Raw genomic sequence first — 18,360 nt, 5'->3', positions numbered from 1 at the left:
GGCCTCGGATTATACATCTTTGTATTAATATTTTTGTTTCAATAATTTATATATTTAAAATACTGTTACTGTTTCTCCAAGAATGAAACACTCCCTCAGTGTCAACCTACATTGCGTTATCAGATGTGGGATGTGAATGCTCAACCTGCTGATTTAGAAATGGGAATACTTCTAATCACACTAAATTGCCAGTGCTTTTAAAGGCAAACGTCAGAAACACCCACTCTCAGCTGTATATTTGCAGTTCAAAGTTTTTTAAGACAGCTCTAAATACATGTTGTAATTACAAACTTCATACATACTTTTGTATCTATATCGTGCTCTTATATACTCATGCTGGGTAAATTACAACAATGTGGTTTATTAGGGAGTATTTACACAATCCAATCACTTAAAAAAAAAAAATAACAGCTGACAGAGATGGAGTGAAAATCTGCATTCAAATAATCTAAATACAGGACTGGGGGGTGGAAAACGTGATGGGAGCAGCTGCGCACGAGCTCTGGCTCTGCTAATCTTTAATCCGAGTGCTCATTTCATGTTAGCCCTTCCTCGGGTTACATGGCTTTTGCGATGTCCCAGGACATGTTTGGTAGGTATTGACTACAGGGGTGTGTGATGGTTATCCTGATTTAACAAATGGGATTTGTGTAGTTTCACAATTGTAATTATGACTTATAGTGTCTTGTGACTGAGGGAAGGGGGTGTTCTTCGTTATCATCCCTCTCTCATTTAAAAGGAAAACAAGTGGAGGCACAGCTGGGTGAAACTTTGGTGTTGGTAGGTTAGTTCGTCCTCAATGTGATTAAGGTTAGTCCCCCCAGTTAGAGTTAATCCATTGTTTTTTTAAAGATTTGAATTTAAGATGGTCTGTTTAGAGTAGACTGAAGTGGGATTTGTATTCGTGGCTGAGTATTGGGGATCAGACTGGCCCTGGATATCCTTTATTTCCTGGGTTCTCTCTTCGGACGGTGCTAGGCTAGGCCAGGCATGGAAGCATGTTCCTTTTTAGGACACCTGCTGGGGGGGGGGGGGGGGGGGGGGGGGGGGGGGAAGAGGCCCTAGCGAGTCTGGGTTTGGTCCCTGGGTGAATGGGGATGGGTTGAACACTGTTCTTAATGGATATCCTGTTCTTTTCCTGGTGTAGGTGTAATTCCGCCCCTTATTAGCTGGTGGCTGGGTCTCCTCCTCATTGGTGTGTCAACGGGAGACTGGCCGAGACATTGGGGGTGTGGGTTAGATACGGATTCCCTGTTCAGTTACTTTTCTGTATAGCATTATTTATGTAACTTTGTTGCGTCAATTTCAAAAATGTAAAATTCTAATAAAGATTTTTTAAAATAAAAATGCAAATGTGAACATATTTGTAGAAAATATTAATATTTAAACTGGTAGAACTCCTGTGAAATTGACTACATTAAGTTGGAAGATATATTGTTTCATGAAGGCATCGTACTAGGTAATGCACAATACATTGTTCTGTTGTAAAGTGCCAGCATGATTACCCTGGTGTGTTCCTTTAGCACCACATAGTTTAATTGCTATGCTGTGCTGTCCCAAAGTAAACTGGAGGTTAATTACAGTGACAGTATATCAAAAGTAACTCATGAATGTGAAGCACATTGGAAATCTCAAGGCCTTGATAATGTGCTAAGTAAATATTAAGCACATTTCTTCACTCAATCAAATCCTTAAATCAGTTAAGGTTTAAAAAGAAACCAGCCGGAAATTGCATTCATCCTTCCTCTTTACATTCTTTTTAAGAAAAGTGTCACACAAAGTGTTTATGTCCAACAAAGCATGAGATGATAAAGACATCACACCATCGTTAATGATCCAAAATGCATTTTAGGACAAAAAAAAAACAATCCTGACTTGAGCGAGCATCTAAAAACAGATTAAAATCCAAAATACACAATAAAAGACCATACATGATCAATTTTAATATACATTAGTTGCATTACTAAAAAAGGACTGAAATACAATAAATGATAACTTTAGGGCTAGGTACAAGTTGCATGTTGGTGAAATAGAGTCCATCAAAGGATACAGGTGATTTGACGGACTGTAGTACCTGTATTTATTTACTGTAACAGTCAATAAATAATTTAAGGCCAACAGTTTAGGAAACAGATTAAAGGACTAAGTTTACACATAATTAGACAAAAATATTGAATAGCAAAAGTAGCTTCCATACCATTCACAGAGTTATAAAATACAGCTCTAGTGCTTTTAATACTGCTGGCATTGCCCACAGATCCACCAACATCCCACAGTTCAATGTAGTAGGTTTTCTCAGCTGGTGTGCCTTCTTTATAGTCATGAACCTGAGTTAAAGAAAGGGAGAAACAAAATGTATACAAACTCCACAAAAGCCACCAATTCCTAGAGCTACTGAAACAATTGGGACAGATTTTAAACAGATCTAGTACCTCAAAACTGGGCATCCACAAGGCACCGTGGCCCATCAACAGCAGCAGAATTGTATACAACCACAATCTGTAACTTCATCGCCTAGCACATCCCCTACTCTACCATTACCATCAAACCAGGAGATAAACCCTGGTTCAATGAAGAGTGCAGGAGGGCATTCCAGGAGCAGCACCAGATATGCCTAAAATGAGGGTCAACATAGTGAAGCTACAACACAGGACTACTTGCATGCCAAACAATGGAAGCAGCATGCGATAGAGCCAAGTAATCCCACAGCTATCGGATCAGATTTAAGTTCTGCAGTCCTGTCACATCATGCTGTGAATGGTGGTGGGTAATAAAACAACTCATTGGAGGAGGCTCCACAAATAACCTCATCTTCAATGATGGGGGAGCCCTGCATACAAATGCAAAAGACAAGATTGAAGCATTTGCAACCATCTTCGGCCAAAATACCGAGTGGATGATCCATGTCAATCTCCTCCTGAGGTTTCAAGCATCACAGATTAGTCTTCAACTAATTTGATTCTGTCCACATGATATCAAGAAATGGCTGAAGGTACTGGATGCTGCAAAAAAGGTATGGCCCTGACAACATTCCGGCCTGAAGCTCCAGAACTAGCTGCCCCCCAGCCAAGCTGTTCCAGTACAGCTACAAGAATGCTATCCACCTGGCGATGTGGAAAATTGCCCAGGTAGGTCTTGTCCACAAAAACCAGGGCAAATCCATCCTGGCCAATTACCATCCTATCAGTCTATCCTTGATCATCAGCAAAGTGATGAAAGTGTCATCGACAGTGCTATCAAGGGACACTAACTCAGCAATATGCTGCTCATTAACACATAATTTGGGTTCCACCAGGGCCACTCAGCTCCTCACCTCGTTAAAGCCGTGGTTCATATATGTACACAAGAGTTGAACTCTAGAAGTGAGGCTAGAGCGATTGCCTTGATACAACACAAAATTTGACTGAGTTCAGCATCAAGGAGCACTAACAAAACTGAAGTCAATGGGAATCAGGGGAGAAATTCTCCAATGATTGGAGTCATACATAGCACAAAGTAAAACGATTCTTGGCAGTCAATCATCTCAGTCTCAGGACATCACTCCAGGAGTTCGAGTTCCTTAGGTAGTCCTAAGCCCAATCATCTTCTGCAGCTTCATCAATGACCTTCCCTCCATCATAAGGTCAGGAGTGGGGAAGTTCACAGGTGATTGTACAATGTTCAATGCTTTTGCAAGTCCTCAGATACTGAAGCAATTTATGTCCAGATGCTGAAAGACCTGCACAAAATTCAGGCTTGGGCTGATAAGTGACAAATAACATTCACACTCAAGTGCTAGGCAATGACCATCTCCAACAAGAGAATCTAATCATTAGCCCTCGACATTCAATGGCATTACCATCACTATCAACATCCTTGGGGTTGCCATTGACCAGAAACTAAACTGGACTAACCATGTAAAGACAAGATCAGGTCAGAAGCTGTGGACTTGGTGGAGAGTATGTCCACTAACTACAAGGCACAAGTCAAGTCTGGGACGTAATACTCTCCACTTGCCAGGATGAGTGCATTTCCAACAATACTCAAGAAACTCAACATCATCTAGAACAAAGCAGCCCAGTTGATTGGTACCCCATCTACCACCTTAAAATATTAATTCCATGTTGCTACAGTGGTGCGATGTACACCATCTACAGGATGCACTGCAGTGGTGCGATATATACCATCTACAAGACTTCCTTCAAACCCAAGACCTCTTACCATCTAGAAGGACAAGGGCAGCAGATGCATAGGAACATCATCAACTGCAAGTTAACCTCCAAGTCACACACCATCCTAACTTGGAATTATATTGCTGTCCATAACAGCACTGTGAGTGTTCCTACAACCAATGGACCACAGTGGTTCAAGGATGCAGCTCATCTTGAGGACATTAAATGCTGGCACAGCTAACAATGTCCACTTTCCATGAATGAATAAAAAAAATTCACTAAATGTGAACAACAGCATCATCAGAATTCCATGGGAAACCGGTACAGCCATAGCATGAAACCAGTCTTTTGAAAATGGTTAATCATCATTTATTCTTAGATAAAAGGTTAGTGCCAAAGGGATGGAGGATTGCAAATGTTAGGCCCCTGTTCAAAATAGAGAAGGAGGATAAATCTGGCAATTAGAGGCCAGTGTGGGAAAGCTTTTAAAAACAATATCTGGCAGAAAAATAACTCCACTTGGACAAGCTTGGACTAATGAAGCAGATCCAACCCAAATTTATTTAGGGCAAGTCATATTTGACTAACTTGATTAAGATTTTTGATAAGGTAACAGAAATGCTGGATAAGGTAAGTGCAGTTGATGCTGAGTATATGGGCTTTCAAAAGGTTTGGGTGGTATACAGTGAGTAGCTCAGGTTCATTACTGTTTTTAATGCATATTACTGACTTGACTTGCACTACTGGACACAATTTCAAAACTTGCTGATGACATAAAACCTGGAAGCACAGGAAAATATGAGAAATATAGTAATAGACTTCAAGGTTGCATAGAACATTACAGCGCAGTACAGGACCTTCGGCCCTCGATGTTGCGCCGACCTGTGAAACCACTCTAAAGCCCATCTACACTATTCTCTTATCGTCCATATGTCTATCCAATGACCATTTGAATGCCCTTAGTGTTGGCGAGTCCACTACTGTTGCAGGCAGGGCATTCCACGCCCTTACTACTCTCTGAGTAAAGAACCTACCTCTGACATCTGTCTTATATCTATCTCCCCTCAATTTAAAGCTATGTCCCCTCGTGCTAGACATCACCATCCAAGGAAAAAGGCTCTCACTGTCCACCCTATCCAATCCTCTGATCATCTTGTATGCCTCAATTAAGTCACCTCTTAACCTTCTTCTCTCTAACGAAAACAGCCTCAAGCCCCTCAACCTTTCCTCATAAGATCTTCCCTCCATACCAGGCAACATTCTGGTAATTCTCCTCTGCACCCTTTCCAATGCTTCCACATCCTTCCTATAATGCGGCGACCAGAATTGCACGCAATACTCCAAATGCGGCCGCACCAGAGTTTTGTACAGCTGCAACATGACCTCATGGCTCCGAAACTCAATCCCTCTACCAATAAAAGCTAACACACCGTACGCCTTCTTAACAACCCTCTCAACCTGGGTGGCAACTTTCAGGGATCTATGTACATGGACACCGAGATCTCTCTGCTCATCCACACTGCCAAGAATCTTACCATTAGCCCAGTACTCTGTTTTCCTGTTATTCCTTCCAAAATGAATCACCTCACACTTTTCTGCATTAAACTCCATTTGCCACCTCTCAGCCCAGCGCTGCAGCTTATCTATGTCCCTCTGTAACTTGTAACATTCTTCCGCACTTTCCACAACTCCACCGACTTCAGTGTCATCTGCAAATTTACTCACCCATCGTTCTATGCACTCCTCCAGGTCATTTATAAAAATGACAAACAGCAGTGGCCCCAAAACAGATCCTTGTGGTACACCTGGTCATTTGATGTTCTATTAATTTACGGGATGTGGGCGTTGCTGGCTAGCTCAGCATTTAGTGCCCATAAGATGGTGGTGAGCTCTCTTCTTGCACCACTACATCCCTATGGTGGAGGGAGTTCCAGGATTTTGACCCAACAATAGAAAAGGAATGACAATATATTTCCAAATCAGGAAGGTGAGTGGCTTGGAAGGGAGGGTCCAGGTTGTGGTGTCCCCATGGGTCTACTACCATTGCCCTTCTAGATGGTAATAGTCGTGGGTTTGGAAGGTGCTGCCTAAGCAGCCTTGGTGCGTTCCTGCAGTGCACCTTGTAGATGGTACACTGCAGCAACTGCATTGGTGGTGGAAGGAGTGCATAGATAGGCTGTTGGAATGGGGAGAATGTATGGCAGATGAAATTCAACATGGAAGCAAAACATTTAATAGGAAGAATGAGGAGGCACTACATTCAAGGTTTGGGGGTGGGGTGCGCGCACGTAGAGAGAGAGAGAGAGAGAGAGAGAGAGAGAGAGCTGGGGCGGTACAGTGGAATAGTGGTTAGCACTGCTGCCTCTCAAAATCCAACAGTAAATCCAACAATAAATGGGGATATAGAATAAAAAGGCCAGGAAGTAATGCCAACCCTATATAAAACATTAGTTCAGCCCTAGCTGGAGTACTGTGTCCAATTCTGGGCCCAAGACATGCTGAAGAATGTGTGGATGACGGAATAGAAGACATTTACTAGAATGGTTTCAGGAATGATGGACGGTTTTGTGGATAGGCTGGAAAGTTGGGATTGTTTACTTCAGGGTAAAGGCTAAGTAAGATTTAACAGAGGTGCTTAGCATCATGAAGGATTTCGAAAGAGTAAATAAAGACAAACTATTTCCAATGGCTTTCAGTGATACTAATTTCCCAACTGATATAAACAATATTTTGCTATAAACTACTCAACGCTTTCAGCCTACCCAAGTAATGAGTTTTCTACTTTTAGCATGGTCCATGTATTATTATCTTCTATACTGTCTCTTTACATTTGCTTCAAGTATTACTGAAGTTCCACATTCATCTTCCTCTGTAAAAATAGAAGTAAAGTACATGCCAAGCAATTCTGCTATTGCATCCCAGGAGGTTTTCCCCATCATCTCCAAGGAGGTATCACCCCTTCTTAATTATTCTCTTATGTACATATAAAAGCCTCTGTCATTTTCCTTTATGCTCATCACATTTCATATTCACTTTCCTTCCTGTATTTTTTAGAATGATCCTCATTATATCTCCATCATCGTTTATACAACTTCTCCCTTTATCCATGCATTCCTGTTTGTCGCACCTACTTCTTCCACCTCAAATTTCTTCTGATCCACAGTTTCATCTGCTATTAGTCTGTGCTGTCCTCTTTCCCACCATTGATACCCAATTTCTAGTCCAATACCCTTATAACTTTGATTCTATTTTTTTCTTTATCATGAATTTAGTTCCCCAAGTGTTCTACTTTCAGCCCCTGTCTTGCCGGAGTCAGACCAAGCAGTGTACCATTCCTCATTTAACATGCAACGTACTGACTAAGGTACAACAATCAGGATAATTCAAAGAAGCCCCCCTTGTTGACAACAAATTATAGTTCTATTAGTCTTAAGGTAGTTATTGTTTGAGGGCTTTTGTGAGGCAACAGGTGAGGGAATTCCCGCAGCTCCCGACGCAGGAAGTGCAGGATAGAGTGATCTCAGAGACATGGGTGGGGGGCGGTAAGGTAGCGGACATATACAGGGAGATGAGGGACGAGAGGGAGATCATGGTAGATGAGCTGAAAGGGAAATGGGAAGAAGAACTGGGGGGAGGAGATTGAGGAGGGGCTGTGGGGTGATGCCCTATGTAGGGTAAACTCATAGTCCTCGTGTGCCAGGCTAAGCCTGATACAATTTAAGGTGTTACACAGGGCGCATATGACTGGAGCACGGCTTAGTAAATTTTTTGGGGTAGAGGATAGGTGTGCGAGATGCTCGAGGGGCCCAGCGAATCACACCCACATGTTCTGGTCATGCCCGGTACTACAGGGGTTCTGGGTGGGGGTGGCAAAGGTGCTTTCGAAGGTGGTGGGGGTCCGGGTAGAATCAAGCTGGGGGTTGGCTATATTTGGGGTTGCAGAAGAGCCGGGAGTGCAGGAGGCGAGAGAGGCTGACGTGTTGGCCTTTGCGTCCCTTGTAGCCCGGCGCAGGATATTGTTAATGTGGAAGGAAGCTAAGCCCCCGGGGGTGGAGACCTGGATAAACGATATGGCAGGGTTCATAAAGTTAGAACGGATTAAGTTTGTGTTAAGGGGTTCGGCTCAGGGGTTCACCAGGCGGTGGCAACCGTTCGTCGACTACCTCACAGAAAGATAGAGGGAATGGAAAAGAAGTAGATAACAGCAGCAACCCAGGGGGAAGGGGGGAAAGGAATCGGACGGACTCTCAGGGATGTTATTGTACATGATAGGTATTTGGTATATGTAATTGTATATTGGACTGTTGGACTGTAATTTTGGAGAGTATTTATCTTGGACAAGGCAGTTGCCATTTAGTTTTGTTTTTAATTTGTTTTTGTTTATATATATTATTTATTTATTTGTTTAAAACTGGCCACGGCTATTTATATTGCTTTATTGTTGTGTAAAAGAAACACTACGTATTGTTATGTTTGGCCAAAAAAACTTGAATAAAATATATTATTAAAAAAAAGGTAGTTATTGTTACAATTATTCAATGGTTATTACTACAAACCTGGCTAAAATTACCGACCTCTTTCTTTCAGTATATTTTTCCACTATTCAACAGTCTCTAGTATACTTCCAAGATGGCGGCTCTCCCCCCAAAACAAAAAAAAAAGAACAATTTTGTGTGCAAAGATACATACATCAAAAGGATATCCCGGAAAGAGAAAGGAAAAGGGCTTCAGGCCACAGTCCATCTTCAAGCTCAGAAAATTTGCAGGAATCTGTGCTCAGTAAGATGGTGGGGGTGGGCTCTTTTAAAAAAAAAAAAAATAATTTACAGGATGTGGGCATCACTGGTTAGGAGTTGCCTTCTTGAACCGCTGCAGTCCTTGAGGTGTAAGTAAACCCACTGTGGGGTTAGGTAAGGAGTTCCAGGACTTTGCCTCCATGACAGTGAAGGCAACATTTTTCCAAGTCAGGATGGTGAGTGACATGGAGGGACCCCTCCAGGTGGTGGGGTTCCCAGGTATCTGCTGCTCTTGTCCTTCTAGATGGTAGTGATCGTGGGTTTGGCAGGTATTGTCTAAGGAACCTTGGTGAGTTACTGCAGTGCATCTTGTAGATGGTTTACACATGGCTGCCACTGTTTGTCGGTGGTGGAGTGTTTGTGGAAGGGGGAGCAATCAAGTGGGCAGCTTTGTCCGAGATGGTGTCGAGCTTCTTGACTGTTGTTGGAGCTGCACTCATCCAGGCAAATGGAGGGTATTCCATTATACTCCTGACTTGTGCCTTGTAGATGGTGGACAGGCTTTGGGGAGTCAGGAGGAGAGTTACCCGCCTTAGGATTCCTAGCCTTTGACCAGCCCTGGTAGCCACAGTATTATCTTCTTCTCTCATATTTCCTATGTTACTGATGGCCGATGGACTCAGCCGCATAATGGCGGGAGAGCTGGAATAACATCGCCAGAGTCTGGCGATAGACTTAAAAAGGTCAACTGATGAGGCTCTGGCCCACATCAATTCGAAGCTGGAAAAAGTGAGTAAAACCATTGAGGCAGGTGGTGCCGCACGGCAAGGTATTGAAACAGCTCCAACGGATCAGAGAGACCGGGTCATGTCTTTGGAAGCGGGCCTATCCTCAGCGGTGCGTGCAATAAAATGACCAAGGCCAAGATAAGTGACCTTGAAAACCGTTTAAGGCAAACCATCCGCATAGTGGGATTGCCGGACGGGATAGAGGGCCAAACCTCTTCTGATTACTTTGCAGACATGCTGCATAAGATGGTTGGTGAGGGCTAGTTAGACCGGGCTTATCACGCCCTGCGGCTGAAGCCTCGAGCTCGAGAACCACCACCATCAAAAATAAAGAACAGGTCCTTTTTGCAGGGCTAGGGCGCATTGGGATGCAAGGTAGGAGGGCCACCCTATCCGACTTTACCAGGATTTGAGTGCGGACCTGGCAAAGAGAAGAGCTGCTTTCAACAGGGTGAAATCCATCCTTTACCAAAAAGGAGTTTGATTTGGCATGATCTACCTGGCTCGCTTCAGTGACTGTTGGGGAGGGGGATCGCCTCATTGATCGCCAGAAGTAGCAAACTCCTTAGTTCAGGATCTTAACTTGAACTCTGCTTAATACATGTTGATGATTGGTCTACTATGTATACTGGTGTCCAGGTGTCTCATATTTCTTGTTTCTTTGGGGTCTGTAGTTACTGTTGGGTTTGCTATTTGATTGTTATTGTTGCGCTGCAAATTAGACGTGTTTAAAAAAAAATCTTCTTGGGGGGAGTCTCGAGGCTAATGATGAAGTTAGTTAATGGAACTAGTAAAGGAGAGTTTACTGCAGTTCTTCGCAAACAGTTTGTGAATAAGAGCTTAGTGCAGTTAGTGGGGATGTGTTATTTGGGGGTTCAGGGATAAGGTATTATTTATTAGTGTCACAAATGGACGTTTCGAGCTGGGGAGGGAAGGGGTTTTAATGTAAGTTAGCTGGCGGTGTTTGCAAGTCCGTTTTATCAGGTTGTATGACTTTGCTCAGGGACCATATCGGGTGGGTCTCGTCAACTTCCGAGATCCCTTGTCTGGTATTCCTCCTTGAAAATGGCCGACTCTGGTCTGGGAAGCTCGGGAGACCTCCAATTCGTTTGGTAACCTGGAATGCCCAAAGTCTGAATGGGCCAGTAAAGCGGTCAAGGGCTTTTACCAGTCTTGGGAATCTGAACTCTCTGATGTTGTGCTTTGACAGGAAACCTACTTGCATGTAAAGGGCCAGACAAGGCAGCGTAGGAAATGGGTGGTGCAGGTATTCCACTACAGGTTTAATGATAGGGCCAGGGGCACAGCAATCTTGATTCATAAAAGAATACAATTCTCCTCCTTGCTGACCCTAGCTGGCAGGATGGGGGTGGGGGGGGAAAGAGAGAGCGAGAGACAGAGCGTTTCTGAACTCAAACGATGAAGAGTTTTCTTTTTCCACCACATTTATCGTGCATATTCTCAAACTGAGTTTTTTATTTTCGATAAAGCCCTCTTCTCTTTGGTAGTGGCAGCTGACTACTCGCCGATTGTCATCTCAGATCATGGCCCACATTCTGTTGATTTACTGTTAGATTCTGGCCCTTTCCAATGCCCACCCTGGAGACTAGACACCACACTGTTGTCGGAGGACCAATTTTGTGAGCACTTGTCCACCCCTATTGCGGAATTCATTAAGTTCAACAAATCGGATTCAATTTCTCCTTCTATACTTTCGGAGGCTGTCAAGGCCGTCATTAGGGGGGAATTTTTTTTAATTGATTTTTTATTCATTTACGGGCTGTGGGCATCGCAGGTTAGGCCAACATTTATTGCCCATCCCTAGTTGCCCTTCAGAAGGTGTTGTTGAGTAGCCTTCTTGAACCGCTGCAGTCTTCGAGGCGTAGGTACACACACAGTGCTGTTAGGGAGGCAGTTCCAGGATGTTGCCCCAGCGACAGTGAAGGAGCGGTGATATATTTCCAACTCAGATTGGTGAATGACTTGGAGGGGAACCTCCAGGTGCTGGGGTTCCCAGGTATCTGCTGCTCTTGTCCTTCTAAATAGTAGTGGTCGTGGGTTTGGAAGGTGTTGTCTAAGGAACCTTGCTGAGTTACTGCAGTGCATCTTGTAGATAGTGCACACGGCTGCCACTGTTCATCGATGGAGGGTTTGAATGTTTGTGGAAAGGGGAGTGGCAAGATAGCACAGTGGTTAGCACGGATTCTTCACAGCTCCAGTCTCCCAGGTTTGATTCCCGGCTTGGGTCACTGTCTGTGTGGAGTCTACACGTTCTCCCTGCGCCTTCGTGGGTTTCCTCCGGGTGCTCCGGTTTCCTCCCACGAGTCCTGAAAGACGTGCTGTTAGGTAATATGGACATTCTGAATTCCCCCCGTGTACCCGAACAGGTGCCAGAATGTGGCGACTAGGGGCTTTTCACAGTAATTTCATTGCAGTGTTAATGTAAGCCTACTTATGACAATAAAGATTATTTTTTAAAAAATTGTAGAAGCAGATAGGGAGAGGATACAAGGCTTACATCACGAAAGTGGAGCGGTTGGAGCAACAGAGGTTGGGGGACTGCCAAAACTCACTCACCCCAACTCCGAAGCTACTGACGCACAGGAAAAAGTCACAATTCCAATTCGAACTGGTGTCTATTAAGGTTGCACCTTAGTTACCGCATTCCAGGGGTACCTTCTACGAGCCTGGGGAGAAAGCCAGTCGTCTTCTGGCTCATCAACTCAAGTGGAAGACTGCCTCTAGAAATCCCCATGATTCTTAACAAAGATGGCAAATCTAGTACGCCAAGCTTTCTGGACAGTTTGCATATCACCCGACCATCAATGAGTGTAACAGACAGGAAATAGATCCCCCACAGTGCCCAGGAGAGATTCTAAGTGCACTGGGCTACAGCAATCTGGCAAAGCCCCGGGTCTTGATGACTTCCCAGCCAAGTTCTGTAAAAGGTTCTCTGCACAGCTCATACCCTTAATAATAATAATTGCTTGTTGTCACGAGTAGGCTACAATGAAGTTACTGTGAAAAGCCACATTCCGGCGCATGTTCGGGGAGGCTGGTACAGGAATTGAACCCGCGCTGCTGGCATTGTTCTGTATTACAAGCCAGTGATTTAGCCCACTGTGCTAAACCAGCCCCTTGGATAATAATGGATTTGCATAACAACTCCCTGTCTCGGGGTTCACTGCCCCTGACCCTCACTCAAGCCTCAATTTCTTTCTCCTCAAGGGGAGTAAGGATCGAGTAGAATGTGGTTCATACTGATCCATCTCACGTTTGAAATTAGATGTGAAGCTGCTGACTAAGGTCCTGGCGCTCCAGCTGGAGCCTCGTCTCCCAGGCATAATATCAGAGGATCAAAGGGCTTTGTGAAGGGTCGACAATTGTCGGCCAATATTCGATGCCTTATGAATGTCACCCTCTCCCCGTCCACAGCCCCAGAACTTGAGGTTCCAATGTGTTTGGATGAAGAAAAAGCATTTGATAGGGTGGAATGGGACTATCTACTCCAGATTCTCAAGAGATTTGGATTCAACCCTAAATTTGCCTCCTGGATTTGCCTGTTGTATAATGTCCCCATGGCCAGTATTTGTGCAAACACGGTATTCTCAGGTTACTTTCCCTTGGGAAGGGACACGAGACCGGGCTGTCCTCTCTCCCTGCTGCTCTTCACCTTTGCTATTGAGCCTCTCTCAATAGCGTTGAGGGCCCCTGATCAGTGGAGGGGTATTTATCGGAATTGAGTGCAACACCGGGTATCGCTTTATGCGGATGACTTACATTACCGACCCGTCTCCCTCCACAGGTAACATAACGAAGACACTCACTACATCTGGTAACTTCTTCAGCTACAACCTAAACGTCGATAAGAGTGAGTTGTTTTCCACTGAATTCCACCTGCTAGAGGAACTCAATTTAGTTTGTTGCCGTTTCGCCTCTTGGATACCAGCTTCCGCTTCTTGGGGGTCAGTGTAACTCATAATTGGGCCTCACTTCACAAGTTAAATTATTTAGGCCTCATCAGTCTTGTTGGGGCGGATCTAGAGAGGTGGAGTAGCCTCCCTCTGTCCCTGGCAGGTAGGATCCAAATGATAAAAATGAATGCACTACCCACATTTTTCTTTCAATGTATCCCTTTTTTTTTTTTGCCCAACTTATTTTTTACGGTCAAATTGATTTCACTCACGCCGCTGAGAACCCGGTTTGATCCCGGCCACGGGCCACTGTCAGTGTGGAGTTTTCACATTCTCCCCGTGTCTGCATGGGTCTCACCCCTACAACCCAAAGATGTGCAGGGTAGATGGTTTGGCCATGCAAAATTGCCCATTAATTGGAAAAAGGAATTGGGCACTCGACATTAAAAAACAAACAAATTGATTTCAGCCTTCACTGGGTGGGTAGAAGTCCCAGAGTCCGCAGTGCTCTGCTTCAGAGAGAGAGTATCGGGAGGCTTGACTTGATGTACTGTTGGGCTGCCAACATTCATAAAATCCTGCAATGGCTTAGCGACCTGACTCAATCTGGGGCAGGATGGAGGCTCGCACATGCACACCTCCTCTTTCACACAATAATTATTGCACTGCTGCTGTACTCCCCTGCAGGTTTTTCCTCAAATCCTGTGGTGATTTCCTCCCTCAGGATTTGGAAAAGTTTCAGCAGACTTCGGGCTTGAAAGGCAAAGGGACGTGTGCATTTTTGGGATCTATTCATAGAGGGGAGTTTTGCCAGTGTTAAGGAGCTGGCTGACAAATTTCAGTTCACCAATTCTAAGCTCCTTCGCTATTTTCAAATCTATAACTTTTCTCGTAAGATCTTTCCCTCTTTTCCTTTAGCCCCACCGCCTCCTTGCTGAAGAGGGTTTTGTCTTTTGCGGAGCCCGACAAGTGGTCTATTTCGGATCTGTATGGTCTTATCCTTTCATCTCATCCCGCCCCTCTGGAGGAGGTGAGGGAAAAATAGGCGAGGGAACTGGGTCCTATACTCACTAATGGGGCTTGGAGGAAGCCCTCTATATCGTGAACTTCACCTCTTCCTGCGCCCGACTGAGTCTGATCCAATTTTAAAGTATTGCACCAAACGCATTGGACCAAGGCGAGGATGCGTGGTTTTTTCTAGGATGTGGAGACAAGTATGGTCGTTGCTTGATCCGGTCGTAAACTAGCTAGCTTCTGGGTTCCTTTTTTAATAGTATTTTGGAGATTCATTGGGTAGCTCTAGAACCATGCCCATTGATAGCCATATTTGGGGTCTCAGAGTCACTGACATTTCACTACGGGGTTAGGAGTGGATGTCCTTGCCTTTGCCTTGGTGGCTAGGAGGTGAATATTGCTTGGCTGGAGGTCTCCCACACTGCCTAGTGCTTCTGTCAGGTTGGGCTATATATCTTTCCTGCACTTGGAGAAAATTATACTTTGAGGGGGGTCAGTGAGGAGATTCTATCTGAGTTGGCAATCATTTACCTCCTTTAAAAAAAAATGATTTAGACCCAGTCAGCTGTTAGGGGGTTTAATTTATGGGTGGGTTAAGTTTTATGTTACAATTTTTGATGAAAGATGTGTGTATAACCTTTTGACTTTGTACTTTTATATCTTTGCTGTTTGATTGTTTATAATATGGTTAGTGTTTGTTCATGAAAATACAATAAATATTTCCTCTTTTGGTCATAGTCAAGTAATTAAAGATCAACCAGACTCTCGGAGTTTTAGTCTTAGATGTGCTCCCCTACCAATGGACTGTGTAATGGATTAAGGTGCTTCTCAATATCAACAATCTGTTGCTAGAGTGTTAACGACATTAATAGTACAAACTAATTCATAATCCATAGCATTCAGGTACGCATACATAGTGCACACTACACATTTTATTGCACCCACCATTTTTAAATAACCTGCTTCTTTAACTTTATGAAAAATGATTTTGTATCTGAAATTTAGCTTTTCATCAATTGTCATCTAGAAAATAATAATTCCGGAACAGATCATTGGGTGAAGGAAAAAAAATGGTCCCATCACTTTTATTCAGTGACCTCTAAACCTAGACAAATTTCTGAAAGCAAAATAAGGGCAGCACGATAGCACAGTGGTTAGCACTGTTGCTTCATAGCGCCAGGGCCCCAGGTTCGATTCCCGCCTTGGGTCACTGTCTGTGCAGAGTCTGCACGTTCTCCCCGTGTCTGCGTGGGTTTCCTCCAGGTGCTCCGGTTTCTTCCCACAAGTCCCGAAAGACGTGTTTGTTAGGTGAATTGGACATACCAGAAGCCGGTTTAGCTCAGTGGGCTGGACAGCTGGTTTGTAATGCAGAACAAGGCCAGCAGCGTGGGTTCAATTCCGGCACCGGCTTACCCGAACAGGCGCTGGAATGTTACGACGAGGGTTTTTTCACAGTTACTTCATACTTGTGACAATAAAAGATTATTATTATGAATTCTCCCCAGTGTACCCGAATAGGCGGAGTGTGGCGGCCAGGGGAATTTCACAGTAACTTCGTTGCAGTGTAATGTAAGCCTACTTGTGATAATAATAAAGATTTTAAAACATTTTTAAAAAAGTATTAAGGGGAGGGAAAATTTCTAATACTCATCCATTTCTTAACTCCATGATAGCAAATTAGTCCACCTCAGGAACACTCCCATTACATTGGAATCAGCCAGTACTAATGCAGTGACATCTAGGACATGTGAATCAAGATTGTTTTCCCTCTGGTACTATACCCAGTGAACCAATCAATTGCTTGAAAAAAAAAAAAATCCTTCCACATTTATGAACAAACTGTCCTCTAACACATACCCTCACATCAACTGAGCATCCAACTGTCCAAGATGGATTCCCCAACACTTGGTTGTGGCACAGCAAGTGGACAAGGGATGATTTTCCAACTCCTGAAAAATAGACAGAGTCAAGATCGAAATCAAAAGAAGTGGAATAAAATAATTCAATCTTTTGCTGTCAGCATTATCTTAAATGGCCGAGTGGTCTATAATATATACATCAAAATCATATTACATACAAGCAAAAATATACTAGCATATGCATATTCTAGTGATATTAAAGGATTTTCTTTTATTCGTTCATGGGATGTGGGTGTCACTGGCTGGGCCCGTATTTATTGCCCATCCCGGAGGGCATTTAAGAGTCAACAACATTGCTGTGGACCTGGAATCACATTTAGGACCAGGGAAGGATGACAGATTTCCTTCCGTAAAGGACATTAATGAACCAGGTGCGTTTTTACAACAATTAACAATGGTTTCATGGTCAACTTTATCCAGATTTTTGGACTTCCGGTGGCGGCCATGGTGTGAGTGGTCGCACAATTTTTAAGTCCTTTTCCCCGGTTGCCGGGTGGATGTTTTGGCTCAAGGAGAACGTGGAGGATTTGGAAAACTGCTCCCGGAGGCAGAATCTGAGAATAGTGGGGATGCCAGATGTGGTACTGAAAACAGGCTGAGAAGATACACATAGGCCAGGATCGGAAAAGGTCTCATGAGGCCCTGGCTGGAATCGATACTGGCCATCTACAAGAGCACACAAGTCAAGGCATAAACTTGTTATTGCTATATGGACTTTGTGATTACCCACTCCATAGAACATGACCATGCTATGAATATGTAACAAATTTCCAGACACAGGTGATCAACTTTGCAGCAGGATTAAACACAGACAAACAAGCCATCAGATTCCATAATAAGCTGATGGCTGGTCAGACAAGGGTGTTTCAGGGACAATGGGTCTTGATTAAAATCACACTGGATAAACAGCAGTATACTGGGCGAGATTCTCCACTCCCGCGCCGGTTGGGAGAATCGCCTGGGCCGCCAGAATTTCCCGGGATGCCGGTCCGGCGCCCTCCCGCGATTCTCCCAAGCGGCGGGAACGGCCCCGTCGAGTTCTCCGGCCTGCGGAATCGCCGGAGACAACCAAAATGGCGATTCTCTGGCACCCCCGCTATTCTCAGGCCCGGATGGGCCGAGCGGCCAGGCCAAAACAGCGGGTTCCCCCCGGCGCCGTCCACACCTGGTCGCTGCCGTCGGGAGCAGCGCGGGAACGCTGGGGGGGGGGGGCGACCTGTTGGGGGGGGGGGTGGAGAAATCCTGCACCGGGGGGTAACTCAAATGTGGGATGGCCCGCGATCGGTGCCCACCAAACGTCGGGCCGTCCTCTCTGAAGGAGGACCTCCTTCCTTCCGCGGCCCCGCAAGATCCGTCCGCCATCTTCTTGCGGGGTGGACTCGGAGAGGAAGGCAACCGCGCATGCGCGGGTGACGCGTTATGCGGCGCCGGCCGCGTCACCTATGCGGAGCCGGCCGTGTCATCTATGCGGCGCCGCCTTTACGCGGTGACAAGGCCTGGCGCGTGTAGATGACGCGGCCCCGATCCTAGCCCATTGTTGGGGCCTGAATTGGTCGGGATAGGGGCCGTTTCGCGCCGTCGTGAACCTCGACGGCGTTCACGACGGCGCGGACACTTCGGCGCGGGAGTGGAGAATCTTTCCCATTAACAAGTTGGGGTCTGGTTGGGGCCAGTGGTGGGTGTATACCAAAAACTCAATCCTAGCATACCTATATAAAGAAAGGAATATCGAACAGATCTTCAGCGATAACCTGGGAGCCAGGCACAACCATCGCAAGAAGAAAGAACCCTGGGTTTCGAATCCAGAGAAGACATCCACATTGAGTGATTGTAGCCTG

The 18,360-nt window shown here is 44.9% G+C and overlaps 1 protein-coding gene across 1 annotated transcript in view; it reads right to left on the bottom strand.

The window, feature by feature from the left end:
* Positions 1-18,360, bottom strand: part of rabl3 (RAB, member of RAS oncogene family-like 3) — a 37,029-nt gene that overhangs the window by 9,341 nt on the left and 9,328 nt on the right. Inside the window, exons 2-3 of the mRNA XM_072513716.1 lie at positions 16,461-16,552; positions 2,198-2,327 (exon numbers count right to left, since the gene is read on the bottom strand). Coding sequence (XP_072369817.1) covers positions 2,198-2,327; positions 16,461-16,552 — 222 coding nt within the window. The remainder of the gene's footprint in view (positions 1-2,197; positions 2,328-16,460; positions 16,553-18,360) is intronic.

The sequence above is a fragment of the Scyliorhinus torazame genome, chromosome 8, assembly GCF_047496885.1.
Source record: "Scyliorhinus torazame isolate Kashiwa2021f chromosome 8, sScyTor2.1, whole genome shotgun sequence".
NCBI classification, from domain to species: domain Eukaryota; kingdom Metazoa; phylum Chordata; class Chondrichthyes; order Carcharhiniformes; family Scyliorhinidae; genus Scyliorhinus; species Scyliorhinus torazame.
Note: the sequence above shows the minus strand (reverse complement) of the source record. Positions and strands in the feature narration are given on the sequence as shown.